Source organism: Pezoporus wallicus, unplaced genomic scaffold (genome assembly GCF_028554395.1).
Source record: "Pezoporus wallicus isolate ANWC-B61680 ecotype Strahan unplaced genomic scaffold, APGP_CSIRO_Pwel_v1 contig_360, whole genome shotgun sequence".
Classification (NCBI taxonomy): domain Eukaryota; kingdom Metazoa; phylum Chordata; class Aves; order Psittaciformes; family Psittacidae; genus Pezoporus; species Pezoporus wallicus.
In genome coordinates, this window is record NW_026640059.1 from 4,785,869 (window position 1) to 4,808,870 (window position 23,002).

At 34.8% G+C, this 23,002-nt stretch overlaps 1 protein-coding gene across 1 annotated transcript in view; it reads right to left on the reverse strand.

Annotated features, from left to right (window-relative positions):
- DNER (delta/notch like EGF repeat containing) overlaps positions 1 to 23,002 on the reverse strand; it is a 125,576-nt gene that overhangs the window by 66,373 nt on the left and 36,201 nt on the right. The window contains exons 2-3 of the mRNA XM_057417119.1: positions 9,630 to 9,926; positions 774 to 868 (exon numbers count right to left, since the gene is read on the reverse strand). Coding sequence (XP_057273102.1) covers positions 774 to 868; positions 9,630 to 9,926 — 392 coding nt within the window. The remainder of the gene's footprint in view (positions 1 to 773; positions 869 to 9,629; positions 9,927 to 23,002) is intronic.

The following is a 23,002-nucleotide window of genomic DNA, read 5'->3' on the forward strand; positions in this document are numbered from 1 at the left end:
GAGCATGGCCTTTTTTAACTGAAAGCTGGGATTCTGAAAGATGAAATGACAGTATGATAAAAGTAGGCTATTTGGGGAAATGTGAGTCTAAAATTGCAGCAAAGCTGTGAGCCAGAGAACTACGTTGGCAGATTTTTATTTTAAATAAAATTTGCTATAAGAAAATGTCTCATCCCAGCTGACAGAATCAGATCTTTCCAGGAAATCGTGTTCTGTTAATTAAAATAACAAAGCAAGTATTCAATAGAAAATACGTGAGTTTGAAAAGTGAACAATACAGAATCAATTAGAATGTTTGAGAAGTGTGTTTGCAGGGCATGCGCAAAGATTTTACAGCTGACAATGACACCCAGATCAAATGCAAGTGCACAAAATACATGCATTTAGATAGTCAATAATAATACTTTCTACCAGCAAGTGCATTTTAAGATTAAAGGGGTAAATAAGTGTTCACTGCATGAAGGAGAAAGGAAATGTTGTATATTCCCCAAACTGACATCTTCAACACATCTGCCCTTATTTCTAATGCATTCTGATAGCCCAGAGACAGTTTACATGCTTACATCTTCTAAAATATTAAATATGTGCGAAAAATTATGTCAAGCAAAGAGCTGACATGGCACTGCTAGATGCCTGAAGTCTGTCTGAAGTTATTTCATATACTTCTAGTCACTTGACAAACCTGCCTATCTGAATAACCTTTATCTAAATTATGCAGGCAAATTAAATTAAAAGCATTTTTATATTTCATCGTATATGAAAAATATTCTTACTTTATTGATGTATTCTGTGGAACTTCAAAGGAGATAAGCCGGCCTCCAGCAGAGTTATTGGAACTGGCATTTCCACAAGCTACATCTGGGGTTATCTGAAAATGAAAATAGTTTTAAATAACACTAAACCAGAAAATCCGGCCAAAGAAACCATGAAAGATTTTTTAGAAAGTAACACGTGGAGTACAGCAGTCTTCTTTTAAAAGTCATCAGGATAAACCAAAACAGTCACCAAGATTTTGATGCTATCAACAAATATTCCGAGAATTCATATAACCATCCTTTAGGTTTCTGTTTTAATAAAAATGTCCTGCAAATAATTGTGAACGTCTAAAAGCATCTTCCTTTAAAAGAGATCATGTTTAGTAAATTAATAGGCTTCTGGTCTTTTAAAATAATAAATAAAGCTCTAACTTTTGCCACTTCCAAGAAATGTTGTATCATTAATGTAGGTGATCTTGGAGGATTTATAAAACAAATAATGATATTTTCATTCTACTACATTGAAATATATCTTTTTCCAAGCATAAATTTAAAAAATACTGGCCCACTTGCCAATTTTTGTTATTTCCAGGTAAAAGTTAGGAACACAGTTGAAAGTGGAAGGATATATTTGCCAAATCTGTGGTGCTTAGGAGGTATTTCATAAAGCCATCTTGAAAACCATTAGCATTACTAGTGACACTTTTATTTCAAAGAAGTAATATTTTATGTGGCATAAATGAGTCTATCACCTAAATTACCAGTAATTTTAATTAAATAGTTTCCAGGTATTTTCATCAGCTTGCCTATGAAATATCACACTCTAAAAAAAATCAGTTCAAATTGTTAGGCAGTTTTTGCAATGTTATTTTTTCAGTGCTCTAGAATACTCACTGGCAAAGCAAAAATGCAACCTGATGCACTCCCTGAATTAATCAAAGAAAATTGTAAATTTGCAAAATTAAGTAAAATACAAACCTATATTTCAACTTTACTATGAAACGTCTGTGAAAACATGAACAACAGAAGTCTAGAACACGATGCAAGTAGTAGTTTTTAAAAGACTTAAAGCTGATTTTGACTCAGGCAAGACAAGTTAACATTTTCCAAAAATGTCTAGATTACTTGATTCATTGTTAAATTCTCTGGCACATAGAATATATACATGTAGTTTCTGAAAATTAAGTGAGATGCAATTTTATTGTATTTGTTCAAATATATTTTGGAAAAATATTATATCCATTACAAATTTTTCAATTTTGGAAGTCAGAATTACGGAGCTAACATCCAAAGCACAATGAATCCAAAATCATTTTGGCTAACACTCTTCCTTTCATATTTGCCAACATTTAAACTTATAATTTTACAGTTTCATGCATCTATTACCCTGGAACACAAAGGGGAAAGAAATGTAATTTAAGCCTTTCATTTAGCTTACTATTCAATATTAGAAGTTTGTAAAAGAAATTGATCTCTTTGAAACTAGAATTAAAAACTGATAAAAAAAAAGTAAAGAGGACAGAGATGAACAAAGTGTCTTCACAACAAGAGCTGAGATTTAAACTTTGAAAATGAAAAAAAAAACCAAAACCCAAACCAGAAAAACTGCTTTGCATACACATCAGAATTAAGCATTACTCAGCATGAAAAGCACACATGGGCAATATTTCAACAGGAATTAGGAGACTGAAATGCAAAATTCATGATTTTGACTTTTCTGTTAAGACATCTGTAATGTTCGATATCTTTCTCTAGGAACTCCATTTGTAATTGACCCTGATTTCATGATTCAAGGGTCAAAATAATCATTTTAACCAGTAGGACACCAAAATAAAATTTTACAACAGCTTAATTTATTTTTTTTAATATTAAAAACCCAGGAATTGGATCAGAAAAAAAGCCAAAAATACAACTAAAGCATCACAGTAAGAAGCAGCAGCTCTCATAAGGAATAAAACCAAGTTCTAGCAGTTTTTTATTTCAGACAAATACCAGGGAGACAAAAATTACAGCTTTGACACCTGAATTAGGAAATAAATTGCACTCAGTTTTTCTAGAACTATGGGAAATAGTAATAAGGATTTTAAGCGTCTCTTTCCTGTCTGAACAGAGCTCCCTGCAAAACTGAAAGATTGAAGAATGAGGGTAAAAACCACCATGGAATTAAAATAAGAAAGAACATTTAGAAGATTCAAACAATCTGCAAGTCTTTCTCCCAAAGAAAAAAATTAAAAAAAAATTAAAGAATTAGAAATTAATTAAAAAAAAAAACAAAACAACAAACAAACACCACAAAACCTTCCAGAGCTGGTAGGAGATATTTAAAACAGAACTCACTGGAAAAATATACTTAAATAATTTTTAAAAGGTAAAATAAAGAGCATTTCTATCCTATCCTCATGGAGCACCTCTCATAGAAACTGTGAGTAGTGAGGCACTTGAACAGGTTGCCCAGAGAAGCTGTGGATACCCATACCTGGAAGTCATTATGGCCAGGTTGGACCCCTATTGCCTTGAGCAACCTGGTCTAGTGGAAGATGTCCCTGCCCATGGCAGGGGTGTTGGAACTAGGTGGTCTTGAGGTCCTTTCCAACCCAAACCATTCTAAGATTCTATGATTCTAAAAAAAGCGATAGTGAAATCTCCATAAGAATAAGCTCCCTGGAGCTTAACAAGACAGCAGTGACTTGACTAGATTACCTTACCAGGCCGTAGCAGTAGTGCAGATGAGATTGCAAAAGAAATCAGGTGTTACCTAAGAAGAGCGCAGCAGAGTGTTCTTCCATATTACAACTTCTCTGAAAAAAACTGTGTGCATTGTACAGATACTGTCATGCCCTACACACCAAACAGAAAAATGGGATAGACACTCAATTCAACAAGTGCTGAAATACATACATAAATCCCAAGACAATATTTTTACATGAGTGCTTTTACTGCTTTGATAAATTAAGTGTACTAGCCTTTAATTCAATGAGGCTAAGAAAAGTAATATAAAAACTCTAAGTCTATATTTATGCTAGGACACACAAACGCAACCTCCCACTACTGAAAGTAGTTCTCTGAAGATTTTTATTGTATATGTATATGAAACTTCATAGTATGTTTCTTGGAAATCGGACTAGACATATGTAGCTCTACAAGGCCTTATCATCACAGGCAGACTAATCCTGTATAGTGCAAAAAAACGTTGTTTATGTTAATAGAAGAGTATGAAAGCTATTTCATTTTGAGAAAAACAAGGCTATGTTCTGGGTGGTCTCCCATGAAAACTGACACAGTCATTAAGAAAGATGATCTTTCATTACTTCTGTAGGACAGAAATTGCCATAATAAATGCATTATGAAGGATGCTCTTGCAAATGCCAATTCTTCCAAATTTTCTTCTAAGTATTTACTTTTTAACTTTCAATTCAATAACACAAGTTTCATAGCATTAAATTTTGCCTTTTCTGAATATACAACTACCTTTCCGTTAGGATAAGGCCTGCAGGATTTTTTTTCTTCTCCAGCCCTCTAAGGGTAGCAAGATGTATCTCCTTTTTTCTAAGAAATAAAACATATTTGTCAGCCTTCCTTATGTAAGGGAAAAACACTACATGAAAGAAAAAAAAAACAGGAGACTACAAGATCTTGAACATCTGTCTGCAAAGAATTAAAAAGTAGGAAAATAAAAAGCAATATAACAGAACCATAAGAGAGGGATCGATAACTATCTTCTTGTAGTCAAGGCACCATGCAATAAACGAGGATCATTTCTGGCACAGAAATGCTATTTAGACAGAACAAAATCCTACAAGAAAAAGAAAAAAGCAATTCCCTTGCCCTGTATCATGGAAAAACTACCTCTGCTGAAAACTAGAGTCACACAGCTCAGCCTCCACGTGAGTGTATTTGTTTCTACCTTCCAGTGTTTCATATGGGACAACATTTGAAAGAAAACCAGAATAGAAAGAAAATACAGGCTCACTTCTAACATATCTCACCAGCGGGAGAGAAAATCAGAAGTGTTTGGAGTAGGAGTAGTGCCTCTCTGAAGAACACCAAGGGAAGACTGACAGACTGCATCCAAAAACAGTACCAAATGAAGAAAGCTTTCCAGTTATTATAGCACTGAAATGTGATCTTAGGAAGGCTGCATATCCACCCAGAGAATTCTATAGCTGACAGTCTGTTTTTCTTGGCTCATCTGAGCAAAAAACACTTTGTGGAGTCAGCAATCAACAGCCATGAGGATCCAGTGCATTCTAGCATTGGCAATCCTCTAGATGACACTATTAAAACTGTATTTCTGTCACAGGTTAACAATGCCAATATTGCATCGAGGTAAATGCTTCATCAGGCCCAGTAAGTTACCTTAAAAAATGATACTTTTTCAGACAGATACCCTGGATAATCATATAAGCCAGATGCCTTCCTGTCTAAAGCTGGCCAACAAAATCAATATTAACTTCCTAAAATCTAACAGTCTGTACTGATTTGGGCTGGGATAGAGTTAATTTCTGCACAGTGACTTTCCACAGTGCTATTTTTTGTATTTGTGATTAAAACAATGTTAACAATGTTTGGGGAACACAGTGAGACAGGTGACCCCAGCTGACCAAAGGGACATCCCATACCATATGATGTCATTTGCAGCAATAAAAATTGGATGAAAGTTGACCAGGGCTGCTGTTGCTCGAAGACCAACTGGGCATCAGCTTTTGTTTTGTTTGGGGTTTTGCTTTGTCGTTTCCTTTCTCTTTCTTTTTTAAATTATTAAAAGGTCTAACTCAACCCATGAGTTTTCACCTTTTTGCCCTTTCAATTCTCTGCCCCATCCCACTAAGTAGGGGAGTGAGCAAGTGGCTGTGTGGGGCTCAGCTCCCTACTCCTTGGTTAAACCTCAACATAGTCATTCAATAAATATTACTTCCTTGAACAAATAAAGGTCTTTTCTTCTTCCAGAGTGTATGGAGCTGTTCTAAATAATAAAGGGAAACACTGTGGAAACAAGCTCATTGAGCAAAAATTCCATATAGTCAAAACTTTACACACAGAGTTTGAGTTCAGGTCACTGGAGAATAAGCTAGGACATAAACTTCAACCAAAGCCCATCAAGTCAGCCATAGATACTTCTACAGCAAAACACTGGAAGGCAGTAAAGCCATCAGGGTTTAGTTTGGGTTTTGTTTGTGTGCGGGGGTTTTTTTATTGTTTGGTACTTTGTTTTTTGTTTTGTTTATTTTGGTTTTTTTTGGGGGGGGTTTGCTTTTGTTTTTTCTCAGACTTTCAAAGACTTCAAGACAGGATGATTCCTGAAGGAGGAGTTAAAGAATCCAGATACTTGTAAAAGACAGCAACCAAAAGTCCTGTACATACCCACAATAACAGATTCAGACAAGCAGGGCTTCAGTATCTTGACATATATCTTGCACTCACTAAACTTTCTATAGCATAATTCTGTCCCTAAAGAGGATACAAGAGTTTTGATTTTTAAGAAAGCTAACATTTATAACAATTCATTAAACGTCTTTTAGCAATGGAACATACTGAAGTAAGGTTTCTGTGAACTTCACGTAAGTTTTGTTTGAGCATATTGAGCTTTTAGAGACATTTTGCTTAGTGCTTTGAAAATAAATATGATAAAGGGTATCACCTATCCAGAGATGCTTACAAGTTTTCTATCAGAATGGCATTTGCACAGTAAGTTACATACACAAATACTGTAGAGGAGAGATTTAGTTAATTTACATATTTATGCTAGAAGAAAGATAAGATTATTCTAGCAAAATCTGTTTTCTTCAGTCTCCCTATTTGCTTGTATGATACCTTTTTTTATAAGCAAATGAAAAATAATTGTTTCCAAAACAAATATTATACACAGTTATTAGAACAGCTGTCCTAAGTCAAACCCAAAGTATATATCTTTCATTACTTTATTTAACTCCACCAGCAATCATAGGAGGGAATGCCAAGAAAATAACATAAGTGCAAGCCTACTTCCTGCAACCTCCACTCATTTTCATGACATCTTAGGAAAATTTTTGAAGGATAGCATTTCTATGTATTTAGCAACTTCAAATGGATTCTCAGCCTCCCTCTGCACCTATAGCATACTTTGGCAAAAACGTGCAAGCATTTAGCAACACACAAAGCAGTCAAAGATTCAAAGGTCTCTGTTTCAGGCCAAATTATTCCTTAAGCACATGCCACTGCTGCAGAGCAGAAGCACTCTCAGAATTTTCCACCAGACCCAGCCATTCTCCTTGTAAAGGCTTACAATTTACTAAGAAAACATAAAACAAATGTTTTCCCCATTGCAAGGGGAATTACAAGTTTATTGTAGCCTTTAATCACTAGTTCCAAAAGCTTGAATCTGAGTAGTAGTGTTGCAGTATAAATAGAAGTTAGACTAGGACTCACATGCTTAGCATTCTAACTCCTGACTGTACACCTGGTAAATCACTTTGCTGCTCTGTACCTCAGCATCTCCATTTGTAAAATGTGAATAATACTACTGATTTTCTTTGGAAAAGAAAAAAAAAAGAGAGCTATTAGGGGAAAGTATTATATAAGAGTACACTACTTCTATTCTTACAGTTAATTTTGCACACAGAAACCTTTGTTTGTTCTGTTAGTTGAGCAGGATTAATGAGATGGTTTCTTTTTCTTCTATTATTGGTTATTAGAAATCTTTTCTACACTAAGACGAAAGATCACTGAACTGGGAAAATGTGGATTGCTCGTCATATCTCTTGCAAGTGGAACAAGTTAGTTGCCTCAAGTAGGAAGAAAAGTTCTCTTTCAACAGGTGAGCACAAAGATAAATTCCAAAGATAAATTCCTTAAAGAAACCGACAGAAAATATTTTTCTCTCAGTGATCTGTGTTTGTAGCCCTTAATCTGCATATCAGGAAAAAACTCATTTGTAACAAGTGATCTCCAAGAAATGAAACTATCTAAAGACATCTCTATGCTGTCTACTGGTGCAGATATTACTGAGAACACTCAGTCAAGCAAGCACTTGCAAGTATATCCCTAATATTTAAGAAATGCAGAAAAAAAAATGTCTGACTGTAACCATACATCATGCCTCTCTTTGTTTACTTTCTCAGGTGTTCATTTTTTGAGTTCCCAAAACTTCGTGGAAAAGCTTCTGTGGAAACTTCATCTTTGCAAGATACTGAGAGCTTTCATTTGGAGAGAGCAGACAGGTTAAAGAGTATGGAGAACATCAGTTTAGTTGCAATATCAGCATTTTATAAAGTTGAACAGGCTGACTTGGAAGATTAATAAAAAAATAATAACAGCAGCCTAATTGTTACCCCCAAATCTCAAGGAAGATCAAAACAGTAGATGTTTTGTAATATAAAACCTAGCTATTTAATTTTTCCCTTTTAAGAGTGCAAGAAAGGATTAAGCGCTGCAAAGCTTTTAAAGCTACGAGAAAAAGTAGTATTTTCCTGCTTAATACATTTTAGTCTTGAAATCTCCACCAGAGAGGTTTTGGAATACAGACATTCAGGCAAATCAACTGTCTTTAATACAGATCAGAGACAATGTCTTGAATTAGTAACTGAAACCTTTCTTTTGGATAAGCACCTCATTGTGAATTCTAAAGAACAGAAGGTCATCATGCTACACTAGAAAGTGTGAAAAAGACCCATCACAATATATTAAAAACATATCAACACAAGTAATTTCATAATAGGGTAAGAAGTAATTTCCACATTTATGTTAATAATGCAATTGATAACCTGTATCTATTTCTCAGGTAACAGAAGACATACAGAAGGGTGAGTTTCAGCTACTAAAATACCCCCTTGTGAATGATCTGCTTGGCCAAAATGCTTAGTGAATCTACCTAAAATGCAAACCAGGCAGAAATGTTACTTACACAATACCAGAGCACAGATTGAGAAAGACACGAGGGAAATCCGGTACAGAGAAGAGCATACCCTTAATTGATCAGGACATATGGAGCACCCATGCAGAGACAACCCTGAGCTGAAACTAAGTAACAAAAGCAGATCATTTTTTCTGCTTCAGTGCTTTCTCCAAACTCCATACTTTGTGCCCAACATATGCTCTACTGTAAAATAATAGGTATGGGAAATGGAATTCCAAGAAACAAAGCTCTGTTCTCCAGACACTGCCCACCAGAAGTCCCACTCAAATGGGAAACAGCTCTATAACTACTCTTGCCTCAGATATAACTTGTGAATCATAACATGAAACAAATATTTTACATAGTTGTTTTTTTTTACTTTCAAAATTTGTTTTAGATGTTTCACTAAAAACATGACCAAATTTGGACTAGCAAAGAATTATGAAAAAATACACTTTTTCCAGGATTAAACTCCTTTCGTGTTATCTGGTGTGTGCAAACACCTCAGAAGAATCACACTCCTTGAAACACTACATACACAGATACAACAGACATTTTGCCTAGTTATTCCTGAAGAAACTGAAATGAAATTACTTTACAATGCATTTTTCCTTAAGAAAAAGACATCGCAAAGATTTTAATTCTTTGCCTACTGAAATTACATTTCTTCGGCACAATAGTTTGGTACTGAGTTGATCTAAACAAAAACAAAGACAAAAAAATTTATTTAATATTTGGAGATATGTTGTCATGCAAATGACTAGAAGAATATTATCTCATTCCAAAAAAAATACCCAATACAACATGTTGGCCAACTTTACTCTATTGCTCTTAACAAGTATCAAATTTGTTTGCATTTAATTTTACTAGCATATTAACTCAGGGCAGGTATCATATCTTCAGTCCTCTCATGTAAATATCAGTGAAGTCATGCACAAATGACATCCAACAATGATAACAAAAGTTCTTTCCTGTGCATTTTTATTTAGACAGAATGTTCTCACCTCTGTTTCATCCCATTTCAGATCTACAACTTTTTGTCCGGCTTTTGGCTGCCATGTAGGTAACGTCACAGTTGCTTTTGAACGAGGAAGAACAATGTCAGGTTCCAGCGTGGATGAGACTACTCTGCTGTGTTCTGGTGATGTCAGCTCTGTCCGTTCAGAGACTGGAAGGCTGTGGATTAAGTGTTCACAGTTTGTTCCCTCATAGCCTTCACTACAAAGACAGAGGTAGCCATCACCGTTAGTGCTGCAGTTACCATGGTGACAGGGGTTGCTGGCACAAGGATCTGAAACAAACTGGGAAAAACATATGTAGGTCAGTTACTGCATATACGGGATTTATGTCTAACCTTTACAAAGATGATAAAAAAAAGATTCTTTCCCCTCCTGTATTTGTCTTCTAAACGTATTTATGAACCAAGCTCATCTTTGATGTATTTTGAAGGAATTTCAAAGGATTACAGAAGAATATTAATCCATATTACTCACTTTTCTCAGACCATTTAATGCTAATTCACTGTTGACACATCCAAGCAAAGGGATAAACACAAAGAAGGAACACCGACACTGTTGATAATCAGCAATTTTCAGAAACAGTACTAAAAGAGTAACCTATCCAGGGAAAACAATAAGCATCTAGAAATATAATGCAGTAACAGAGATAAGGACGTGGCACAGAACACCTACAGATCATTGGGTCATGGAGCAGCTCTGTGTTGTCATCATGCAATCTTATTTGTGGACTCACTGTCCATTTTAAAACAGCTTGGCCTTTCACCCGCACTTTCTTCAGTGGACATCAGTTTCAGAATCTGATTCATTCTAATGCTGAAAACTTTCTAGGAAAGTTAGGAAGTTGGGGCAAAAATGTGTTTATTTTTAAAACAGCATTTGTAATAGCAAATGACAAGACTGAGCTCAGTGATGTAGGAAAAATCCTGTCCTAGGTTTGCTTGCCTTTTTCCAGTTTCTGGCTTAAATTATTCTACAGCTAGTTTGTACTCAGTTTCTTATGTTATCATTTATTTTCATATTAAATGTTTTTTCCCTCTTTTGTGCTGATATCTATAATGTACTTACAGACTACATCTACAAACTCCTCTCAAGTTTCTTCTCATAGACTAGATAAGTCATGCTTTCTCCTTATAGAGGATAAGCCCTCCATTCATGTGTTCATTTTCGCACCCTGAACTCCAAAGTTTAGCACTGACTTTTGTAAATGCATCTAGGACAAACTTTTGTTTGTCCTAGAAATAGCTTCCTTGATATTACTTAAGATATGTTTGCCTTAGTCAGAGCTAGATCACACTGCTGACTCACTGTTGCCATTTGACCAACTGAGACAGCCAGGCAGTTCCCTTGATTTGTCTTCACATCGAAGTGAGAACCCATAACTGGAAACAGACATTTTCTCAGTCTTTAAACACAAGTTTCACCCAAGTGCTGCACTCCTAAAGGTTACTAGTTCTCCCCTGTACAATATTCCAGCCCTTCCCTTCATAAGCAATGCTTCTTATTATATTTCTCTGGAAGACAGCACAGTTTTTTATTATTAAACATTTGTTTCAATTATCATAGAATTACATAAGCACTGGCTCTACACTATAAATTTTACCTTTCCATCAGTTCAAAAGCCTGGTGTCAGTAATACCCAAATCCTATTATTACACTTTCTTATGTAAAACAGTACCATTATTGACCTCAGCCAGAACTCTTTCTTTGGCTGAATTTTTGTATACCCCAACCTCTGTAACATTTTTTGACAGAAACAGAAGAAACATTATTATGAAAGTTAACTTCGGAGACAGTTAATGCTGACTGTCTCTTCCTCCTGCAAATCAGCAGAATACGTAAGTTCTCATTCTGCCTCTAAAAGTGTTGAAGATAAAAAGTGTTGATGTGTAAACAAAGCCCGGTTCAAAAAATTTTTGCAACAGCTTTTCATGTTCTTGCTGCTTGGATTAGATCTGAGTTTCAAAGACATGCAACTATCCTATTTTTGGATAAGCTCTTTATTCACTCTTTCACAATTAATCCAAATTCATGTAACTCATTTTTGTTAATAAATCAGCATTTATTCTATTGGGAGGAAATATAATTGTTCTCCTCACACCTAAAATGTGAAGGTTATTCTTTTCAAAAATAAAGAGCGTTTTTTCCCTTTAGTGAATACAACCATTCGCTTTACAAGCAAGATAATAAAAAGTGTTCTGTGATACATGTTACTTGCTGTAAACTGTTTTGAGCTCATCTGACTGGAAAAAGATGTGTTTTGTGAAAAGCACTGCTTACTGCTCCCCATGAATCACCACTAAACTTCCACACACAGAGGAAGTGAAAATAATTAAGGCTGTTTGATTTAGATGAAGAATAAAAAAAAGATGAGTGTAGATGCAGAACTTCAGTGATGCACTCAGAATTTTGTTTTATGCAGTACCTCACAGGATTTTAACTTATCATTCCCTTTTCTTAGTTACTATTAATTCTAAAGCTCATTTTTCTTTCAGTAAGCCTATCAAAACAATGCAATGTCCTTTGTGCATGAAAGTTTTCTGTTGAACTACAGAAAGTTCACTTTAATTAGCAGCTAAAAAGAGATGAGGAAATAAAATTGATTAATCTCTGTTGGTTGTGATGTTTCTGTGGTTCTTCTAGTCCTCTCCGAGGTAAGCCGGAATGGTTAGCAAGGGCTCTGCGAAACATCTTGACAAACACAATATTTTTATTACTAAAAAATTCTAGATTATATTTAGGTGTAGAATTTCAATAATCTTGATTAAGAAAGTATATACAGTATCTAGGTCTCTTGTTTTCATCACAGTGTCTCCATTTAATAGCCTGTGTTTTCCTAATACATTCAGTGACTAAATAGGTACAGTCAGCAGTTTCAGCTGATAAAGTTGAGCTAAAAATCATAAAATATATTTGCATACAATTACTATTCCAGATGCCTGGACAGTTGTAATCTTTGGAGCATTTTTCCAATAAGATCCTAAAATAGATTCAGTCTAAGGTGCACTTCATATTGCAGTTAATTTTCCAAAGGTGGACTAAATTTGGTATAAACACTAGGCTTGATTAAGAATCACACTCACAAACATGGATTGTTTGCCAGGAAGTCCAAATGTTTTTAAATTTTTAGTTTAAGATAAAATATAGCAAGATGTAAATCTGCCAGACTTCTGCAAGTGGAAAGACAATCTTTCTGCTGGAACTCCTTGTGGTGACGCTAATTTGTCATATTTTATGTTCATTCAGCATCTCTTCAGAGTGGTTCTACTTGTTCAACCTGGAGACAGTCCAAATAGATTCCCCCAGAGAGCTTCAAAAAATAGAATGGCAAGCCTAGATAGAAGGCTGTAAATAAGCTCTTAAACACTGTGCAAAACCTGTTGTCCACCTATGGCTCTCCTCTTAAGTGTGTTAGTACAAAACTGACTTTTGGGTCAGATTTATTGCTGTTGCCTACAGTCAGACAGCATTATACCAGCTTTGGACTTTGTTAAAATACAGAAAAAAAACAGAGTAAAGCCAGTCCTCATATTAGGAATTCAGCAGATTGTTTAAAACCATTCTACATAGTGAATGTCAACCAGTTAACAAAGAGAAGCTTCCTCAAAAAATTTGAAGGCTCTGGTATTTTACATATGTAGGGTACCACTCAAAACCTCTGAAGTAGCCTTCATTAAAAGCTGACATAGTCCAAAAGTTTTGAATGGCTCCTCAGTGGCTCCCTGAAATAATTTTTCCAGTTACAGGGTAAAATGTTGTGGTTTTCAAATATAGAATCATAGAATAGTTAGGATTGGAAAGGACCTTAAGGTCATCTGTGAAGTGTCATGTGAAGTTTCTTTAGCTGATTGCTGTTTAGACAACTAGTTCCTTCATGTGTTTTGGTAAAAAACAGATCTTAGGAGAAATTTAAATCAATAACACTGGCTTTCCACCTACATTTCTGAAGAAATTTCCCAATACAAAAGCAGACAACTATGATCATCAGAGAGAAAGGAACAGACACACCAGTTTCAAGTTATGAACAATACACTAAAAATTATCAATTTCTGAATACTTTAGAAATAAAATAATTAAAATCTACAGTCTAAAATATTATCAGTTTGGTTTTAATACAGTAAGTAGAAAATAAAGTTTTTTCTTATAAGCACATCTGAAATATATTATCTTTGCACATGCATTACTTTATGACAAAGAGATAGATGTAAATCTTTTACATAGCAGTGGCAATAAAGATTATCTAGAAATGTAAGAATGGTTTAACTATGCTCAAATTATTAAATTCAGCCTTGTTCAATCCCTCACACTGTGAAATTTTAAATCCGATTCAATCACACACTAAATATTAATGCAAACTAGGAAATGAATGACAGGAAAACAAGATGAATTTAAATAGAAAAAAAGCAAACAGATGTTCTATAAAGCATCCACAGAAAAAGCACTGAGATGAGTATATGGAATAAACGCATTTTCTTCTATTTTGGGAAAAGACTGTCTTGTGACGCAGTGGGACTTAAGCAACATATGAGGTCCTGGAAACCATAGCAATCAGGGCTTTCTTTTCCATCCCTCAAAACAATCTAAGCAGGACAAAACATTTTTATATTACATAAAACATTCATATGGCAGCTACACGAGTTTCAGTTCTGAGAAACTAACTACAAGCTGCAACAAAGAATTGGAATTAATCAAGGTTCAGAGGGTAATGCCAAGAACTGTATTATACCAAAACTACAATGTAAGCGACTTTTTTCTAGAAGTAAACATCTACTGTTTTCCTTTAGCAATTCCATTCAATGCCCCCAACCCATCAAAAATGACATCAATAAATCTAATAAAGAAGTGCAACTTTTATCAGATAATTCAGAGAATGATTCTTTGAAACACCATTAACCACAAGTATTTTGGATTGCTTCCATGCTGCTATTCTCACTGTATGAGTTTTGAATAATCAGAGTAATGAAACTGCCAGTGAATGTAATAAATGGATAGAGAGCATTTTCCTTACTTCAGTGAAGCAGCAAAAAAATGCCTAAAGAAATTGTCTGTTTAATTGAGAACAAAAGCATGGCTGCCCAAATCTGTTTGAAAAACCAGCAAAAATAACAATTCAAATTTTGAAAAGCAGGATATATTTTAAAAACCGAGCTCTGGCAAATGGCTAAGTTAACCTTGCATAATAAGTTACCACACATCTGCTTTGCTCTGCCTATCCTCAGGCACATTCTTACCTCAAGGCATACTGAAATAACTACAAAATAAATGGATATCACTTTTCCCTCAACAAAAGTGAAATATCTATTTCACACTAACCACAGATTATTGCTATGTATAAGCATGTACATGAATAATTATTGAGAATCACTTTACAGGTTTTTTTCAGCTTTTCTCATCAGTTTTGGGGTATTATTATTATTTTCCTTTATCCTGTTGGGAATAGCCATTCAGACTGTTGGCTATTTGCCTAGATATAGTGGATTTAATATCACATTTCAAGTAGACAAGTCAACTTATTGTGTTTCTCAGCAATACCCGTACTTAGCAAAAATGCTTTTAAAAAACAAAATGAAGTCAGAATATCCATCCTGAAGACAGGTCAACTACATATCAAAGAGGATCTAAAAAGATTAGAATTGAGGTTTTTTACCAGAACATCATCTTATGTTGCTCTCAGCAAGGGCTGGCAACCAACATTACAACTGTTAAATGGGACCCTAGTGTCACTCTGATTACTGCTGGTAAAGCTAGGGGATAATTTCGAAGACAAACCATTAAATTTGTTACAGTAACACAATACATCTGTTCAGATCGTATCCTATTATTTCAGTATGAAAATATCACACAGAGAAAGAATTGCCAACAGTGTCTTTATTCTTAATATTGTTTTCCCTTTTTAGAAGTATTTTTTCTTGAGCAACAGTAGGGTGCACAAAATATTTTTATGATAGGACATTAAGATATGTAATGATAGGAAAATTCATAATATTTTTATTTCTAGAATGAACTTCTGCTACTTTCTAACACACACTTGTGCAAAACTGAAATGAAGTAAATAAACTCCCTTATTTTATTCTAGAAGTCATTAACTGACCTAAGAATAATCACAGGTAGCATTCTATTAAAAAGAGAAAAAAAAAAAAAGGCAAATGTTTCAACTCACATGCAAAGGATTTTAAAATCTTTTTAAACAAAAGATTAAGTAACTCAAATGAATTCAAATTTTAAATTAAGCATTTGGGTCACACTCTGATCCAAGGCTAAAAATATTACTTCAAAATCTTAAAGTTCTGCCATGAATGCTCTGAGTTATGGTGAGATCATGACTCGCCTAGGGAGAGAAATACAGTTGAAATAACTTTGATCTGAACAAAAAATCCCAAATAATCCACTACTGGGATTTTCTAAACTGACTAAAGAAATTACTTATTCTACTGAAATTAGGAATATCTTGAATTCCTAAATTTTCATCTGTTTATAAACCAACAGCACACTATAGCCTCTACTCATGTATACCGAGTATCACACAGTCTGTGTGTCTGTTCACCCTTACAAATACTGACTGCAGTGAACGAACCATTTTTGGTATTTTTCCAGAGATCTCAAAAATAATTAAGCTTCTTTCACTTCCACTGCATGAACAAGCAACCAGATAGAGGATCAAGCCTGTATAACTGCTCTAACTGGAAAAAAGACCACAGCGAAGTTCACGCATTATTACATAGCAAGCTAGTTACAAGACATAGTGGTTGTAGAAAAGTTCAACAGCAACAACAGCAGCATTTTCACATTCTTTAGCGTCAACATCAATCAACCTCAAGACACAAATTCATATAAAACAAGACTTCATTAGTTCAAGTACTCATGACATTTCTTGATTTAGAAGTCTGAGGCTTCAGATATTTTCTAGATAAGATACAGCAAAACAGACACACAGATCTTGTAACAAGGACTGAATAACTCAGTGAGCTGTGCAATAAAACTATGCAGTTGAACCATCAACACCACATGAAACCCTGAAAAACTCGATAGATGTGACAATTGGCTACTCTCACAGCTGTTTGCCCACAAGAGGCTTTGAAAACAGGAAAAGATAATAAACACAACCACAAGGTATCTAGACAATATGATATACTCAGCAGACCACTGATGTCACATCTTCCAAATCAAATACCAAAAAACACACCAGTTAAAGTTTGGGGAGTTTGGAAAGAAGTCATTATAATTTCAAGCCACAAAACATCAGAAAGGAGACTTTTCACCAGCTGAGACATTCAGGAATCGATAAAGTGCTTATGCACCTGCCCAAATAGACAACCATTTACACAGGTCCTCTAGTACTTTCAAATGGTCAGCATTACAACCAACATCACTGCACTCTGTGCAGTACTACTGACACCACAGTAAACCACAGATATGTATACCCCTGATATTTTCTTACTTCTCATACTTAAACATCCTGCCATATCAACAGTTAAAATATTGGTTAGTTGGAGAAATACTGAAAGATGAAAAAAACTGTGAAGACACAAATGCGTTCTCTCACTAGGTCTTCTCTGTATTGCTGTGTTGGATTAAGCTACACCCCTCAATCTCTATTTTAAAAACACTTTCCTGTATTTATTAATATATACTTAATTTTAATAATTTAGGCTCAGGATTAGAATTCCAAGACTCACCTACATTTTTCATAGGGTTATTGGGGGTTACACATCAGGTACTTAACACACGGAGCAGAACTGACATCTAAAGAGATCCAGTGAAAAGGGATGCCAGTGTGAAGTAGTTGCCTTCATTTCTCTAGTTGTTACAGCAGACAAGGACTCACAGCCTTCCTGTGTGGATTAGGAACCTAAACAGATTTCTTGTCACAAATGATTTTTTCTTTTAAGACACAGTCAGAGACAGTATAGAAGCCTTTATCTCATAACAAAGCACCTGCCTGCACATAAAAAGCAATGTTCAAAGAGTTTCAAATCAACATCCAGTTCCTAATCCTGAAGAATATCATTTTACTGCAAGAAATAATTGGATTAAATATTTGAACAATGCTGGAAACAGAGATAAAAGCCCAAATTTTCTCTGCTTCTCCTTGCTTAAACATCATCACTCACGCGTGTTGACACTCATTCCCGTCGTCACGCTTTCTGCCCCTGTGATTTTTGCTCTGTGAAAGCAGTTCAAACTACGCTTTATCTCACATTTTATGACAGGCTAAGAGCGAACTCAGTTACTTCATGGCAGCTAACACGCTAACTTGTTAAGGTATGATAACAGCAACATATGCCTATAACTAGAGAATGAGCCAGTCTTCAGATGCATAAAATAGGTCTTTTTATTCAGTGGTTAGAGGCAATTTTTCTTTTAACCTCATCTGAAATAGCTGGTTTGCCCAGTCAGTAGAAAAACCTATAGGGGACTAGTTTTAAAATTTATTTTGTGACCCAAAAGACCTTCAAAGATTTCTCTTAAAATAAGCTGGATGATCATTTTTTCATGTCAGATACAATAATAATTGTTCAGGGTTTTATCTTTCTAGCTTCTATAAATACAATATTTCTAATATCAGGTTTTGATAATTTTCTTCTAATTTCAGCTTCTCAATCATTTTCACAACTTCTAGTTATATACACAAACTTTTAATTTCTTTAGTGCAGAGAACTGTGCCTTCATGATAGGACAATTCAAAGAGGAAACTACCTCAAAAATCTCTAGGTCTAGGGAAATAGAAATGTGGTGTTTAACCAACCTCTCTGGGACAGTGGCATGCAGTCTCAGCTGCCCTGCACCAAGTTACACGGAGTCTGTCATTACAAATAGGATAATTAATCCTCAGTATGTTTACTATTTTTTTGTATTCTGTCACATCAAAGATAACAAGCAGAAAGTTGTTTATTGTAAGATCTTACTGATGTCTCCAGGATGTCATGCATATTCATTGTTCAACATGATGAAAGGCACATGTAGAAATAAATGGTAAGATTATTCAAGTTTCAGTAAACTAGCGCCCAGCAATAAACACATCATCTGTAATTTTAAATCTGCCCTAAAGATCACAATTGTTACCAAATGCATTACAACATTAATGAACAGTTCCTGAAATGCATTACAGGATTTGTGCCAGCTCTAGATGAAATGGTACAAATGAAGGGGCCCTGACCTTTTAGGGTATAAATGATTATAAGGGTGTTTTTGCCTAAGTTTCTTTTTCCATTGGCCTAAACACTGGCATTTACAAAATCAGATACAAAACTTTACAGCCCATTTTTCTAGCGCTGTAGAAAGTAGGGCTGTGACCTAAATAAGCAATCCTATTAATTGTGCATGAGGTCAGATATCGAATGACCTTATACCTGTCAAACTACACTGTATGCATGCTGTCATTTTGCTGTCCCATATAAACTCTAGAAATAAGAGTATTTTTTGAAGCAATACCATTCTACAGTTTCTCTCAATCTTACAAATTTCCCTTTTCATGGTTTACCCTCATGAATAAGTCTGTATCCAGAAAATTTGAAGCTTATGTCAGTGGTCATCGCCCATATTTTTTACTTCTCTAAATGCTTTATTACTGTCTTTGAATGACTTCCAACCCACTGTTTTAGCTAATAATTCCAAAACTAATTTATGTTTATTGGCCAGGTCCCTTCATGTTTTGATGCTATGAATTAGAGTTACCATTTTCTGAACTCAGCAATACTTCATGGCATCTAAAAAAATTCTGTGACAACAACTAAGCTGTAGAATTTCTGTGCTGAATGAGGAAATATTCTTTTAACCTGATTTAAATTTTCTGTTCAGTAATTTTATTATGTCCTTACTCCTTATCCTGTGATAAACTCTCTTCTTCACATCATTCATGATAATTGAGACTACTGTCACAGCTGTGTTTGGAAAAGAGGTGAACAAGAAAAGTCATAGATATTAAGAAGTTCTTATCTATGGCTTGCTATCATTCAGTAATTTTGAGGTGGAGAGAGAGTACTGGAGATGTGGGAATATCTTGGATTTATACACTGGTATAGTGACAATACCAGCTTTTTTCTCTGGTCCGTTCATCACACTGATCAAAATATTAAAACAAATTCTTACAATGATCCTCATTTGTTTTGTCACTGTATGGCATTTCCTATCTTTATGACACATTACTTTATTCAAGGACAAAATTGATTGCTTTTATTGGTTTAGAAACAGACCCTCAGAGGTTCTGCACATCTCCTGCACACATGTACAATACACAATGGCAGTTACCCACACAAATCAGGAGAGTAAAGATTTGCAGATCTGATCACAGTCATGCTGGGAAGCTTTGTATTGAATACAAAGGCAATAGCAGCAGAATTCTATTTCCTGCAGACAGCTTCAGCAGCCTTTCATTAGTTAAGAGTCCCATATGCATCCTTGTATATTTAATCTTTTTTTTTTTTTTTGCAAGAGTCCATTAAGTCTTAAAACATTCTTTTTTGGTGACAAACATCAGGGCTTCTGAAAGGTACTCTCCCATACTGATTAGTGATATCATGGGTAGAAAGACACAAGAGTGATAGCACTCCAGAAGTAAGAAGTGTTTATTTATGGATATTCTTTTCCTCCAGATTATCAGGGTTTTAGAAGCTGAAGCACTTTCCTTCTTTTGAAACAGCTACAAGAATTCAAGGGAATACTTCCTGCTACTATGAAAGAATTCTAGATTATTTCTGGGGTTAGCATATTGCCTCAGGTCACACGCATTAGTAAGGCACTTGCATAGTGTTGCTCATGGTGCTTAGCTCTGATAATAAGCATTAGTCACAATATTAAAGATGCTACTTTTCCTATTGAAACTGTATTGAAAGATGGTGACGCAGGAAACATTTGAACATGCAGCCAAACAGTCTACAAATAGCAAAACAGTATAGTACATTTTGCACAAAAGTGTATCTCTGGGGACCCATTGCACTCAACATAAAATTCAATTTGCGCATGCATCTATTTACTTAATGCGATTAGACAGTAACTTTTGATAAAACTCAGATATTTTTAAAATTATTGAAAACTACGAAAACACATCTTGCACCAATATTTTGTCCTTGACCTTCAGCAAATATGCTTACACTAAAACAAACTTCTAAAATAATATAGGAAAAATGGGAGAATAAATATAAGAATTTCAAACCCTGCTATGGATATGCCTTGAAGGAAGTTTCTGGTGATGGACAAAAAAATGGCTCATTAAATCCCTGCTGTGCCATATCCTACATATCTTATTCTGTCAGGTTACATGATATCTTAAGACACTACACAACTGCTATTCCCTCTGAGGATAGAAAGTGCAAGAGAATAGGATAAGATTCTTGATGCTATGTTTGCAAAATGGTGAAACACAACCTCACTTCATTATGGTATAAATTCTGTCTTTATTCTCTGTTCCCTCACTGTTAGTTGGTTCAAAAATTTTAATTGAGATAAGTAGTTAAAAAGATAACAAAAATATGGACAGTGAAAAGTGATAAACATTTTTTTCCTCATTTCTCTTTCTTCCATTTCTTTCCCCTTATCTGTTTTTCTTTCCTTATTCCCAGGAAACCTTTCAGACGTACAGTGTTCCTTCAAGATTCCACTGCAAGTCAAGAAAATTTTAAAACCATGATGTGATTAACCAAAAGTCCCTGCAAACCTCTTCCCATTCATATGCCTTTTGCCTTACAGAAATTATAATTATTTTTTACTTAAAGGCACAATTAAAATATTTTTCTGAGTAATAATATTTTAATTAATTTTAATTATAATATAGGAAATAAATACCAGGGGAGAAAGTCTAGAGCAAGATCAAAAGAAGCCAAGAGAAGCTGACCAGGAGAGACAAAAACATATTTTTACAATACAAGTGAAAGAAGTATTAATTAAGCAAAACATCTCTTCACAGAATCAGTCAGATTTACTAATATTAAAGATAATGAACAAAGGGTTCACAATTCTTTTTTTTATCATAACAAGACATTGAGTTACAGATAAAATAGAGGGGTCATATCACTAGTGCTATAGTGTTTAAGAAATAGATTTGTACTGCAAGGAGACAAGAATGCAAGTATTTTGCATAAGATTATACAAACATTTCAAAAAAATGAGTCAACACTAACCACTTGCTAAACTTGGTACTGTACCTTTAACCCAAAATCTCTACCTACAGATGTGTTCTTCAGCATTCAGCTGCAAAATACTCATTGAATCTCAAATGTTTGCATTAAAAACAAGCAAAGTACCACAAGCACTACTTTCCAAAATATTAGCCCAAAGAGACAAAGAGGAAAAAGAATTCTCAAGTATTAAAAAAAAATGTTATTTATCCACATATGCCATATATGCTTTTCATTATTACTTTTACTTAGAAGATAAATATGTAGGAAGAATACCAAAAAAACACCTGTTGCAGGGCACAGAGCAGAAAAGTTTTAGAACTATTAAAAACTAGTTTGCAAGAGAAACAATCTGATAACAATATAGTCCCATTTCTCTCCTGTTCTGCGAAAATCAGTCTATTTCTCGCCTTCCAAAAAGCTTTCTTAGAAATTGTCCAGCACTACTACTGCTTCTTATCCAAATCTTCCATAACTTCTCTGTGATTGCTAAAATACATATCATAGCTACAGTTCCATCACGGGACATCTATTCCAATTACAGCCTTAAAGACTACAGATTTTTTAGACCCTCCTGTTTTTATCATATTTCATCCAACTGATGATCTGACATACATTGGAACAGAGCCACTAATGAGCAATGGGCATTGACTTATATTTGCATCCCTGAGTAAAGGGGTGTAAGATGCAAAATGAAACTAAGCCTCAGAATCAGAGGATAAATAAATATCCTAGAAAATAGTGTTACCCTGCCTAATAGGTATTGGGGATTAATCTGCCAACAGCTCTGATATCTTCCATACAGTTATGACGGATATTCACAAACATGCTGAACTGCCTGGTTTTCTGTAGCATTTGATTTACTAGGTCCAGTTTTGATACTGTCTCTCTGAGTCCAAATCCTTGAACACACATTCAAATGTACCCCAAACCTCTCTTGATTCTCTTATTTGAAAGATGCCACCATACAAATGTTCATACAGTTGTTTCAGGAGAAACTCTCTCATATGTCCTCACTGTCAGCTTCTTTAACTCATGGTTTACTTCTGACAATGAAAGGACAATGAAGTCAATTAACACTCAGACACTGAAATTTCATATGTGCACCCACTTTACTAGGTGTAAAGAAAAGATGTGCAGTTGGTTGGAAATACAACATGTGACCAAAATCACTTTTCCATTGTGCAGGCTACACTAAGATTCTTAGGTTACAAGTCAGTCCTGAAGCTTTCTTACTATATTTAGGTT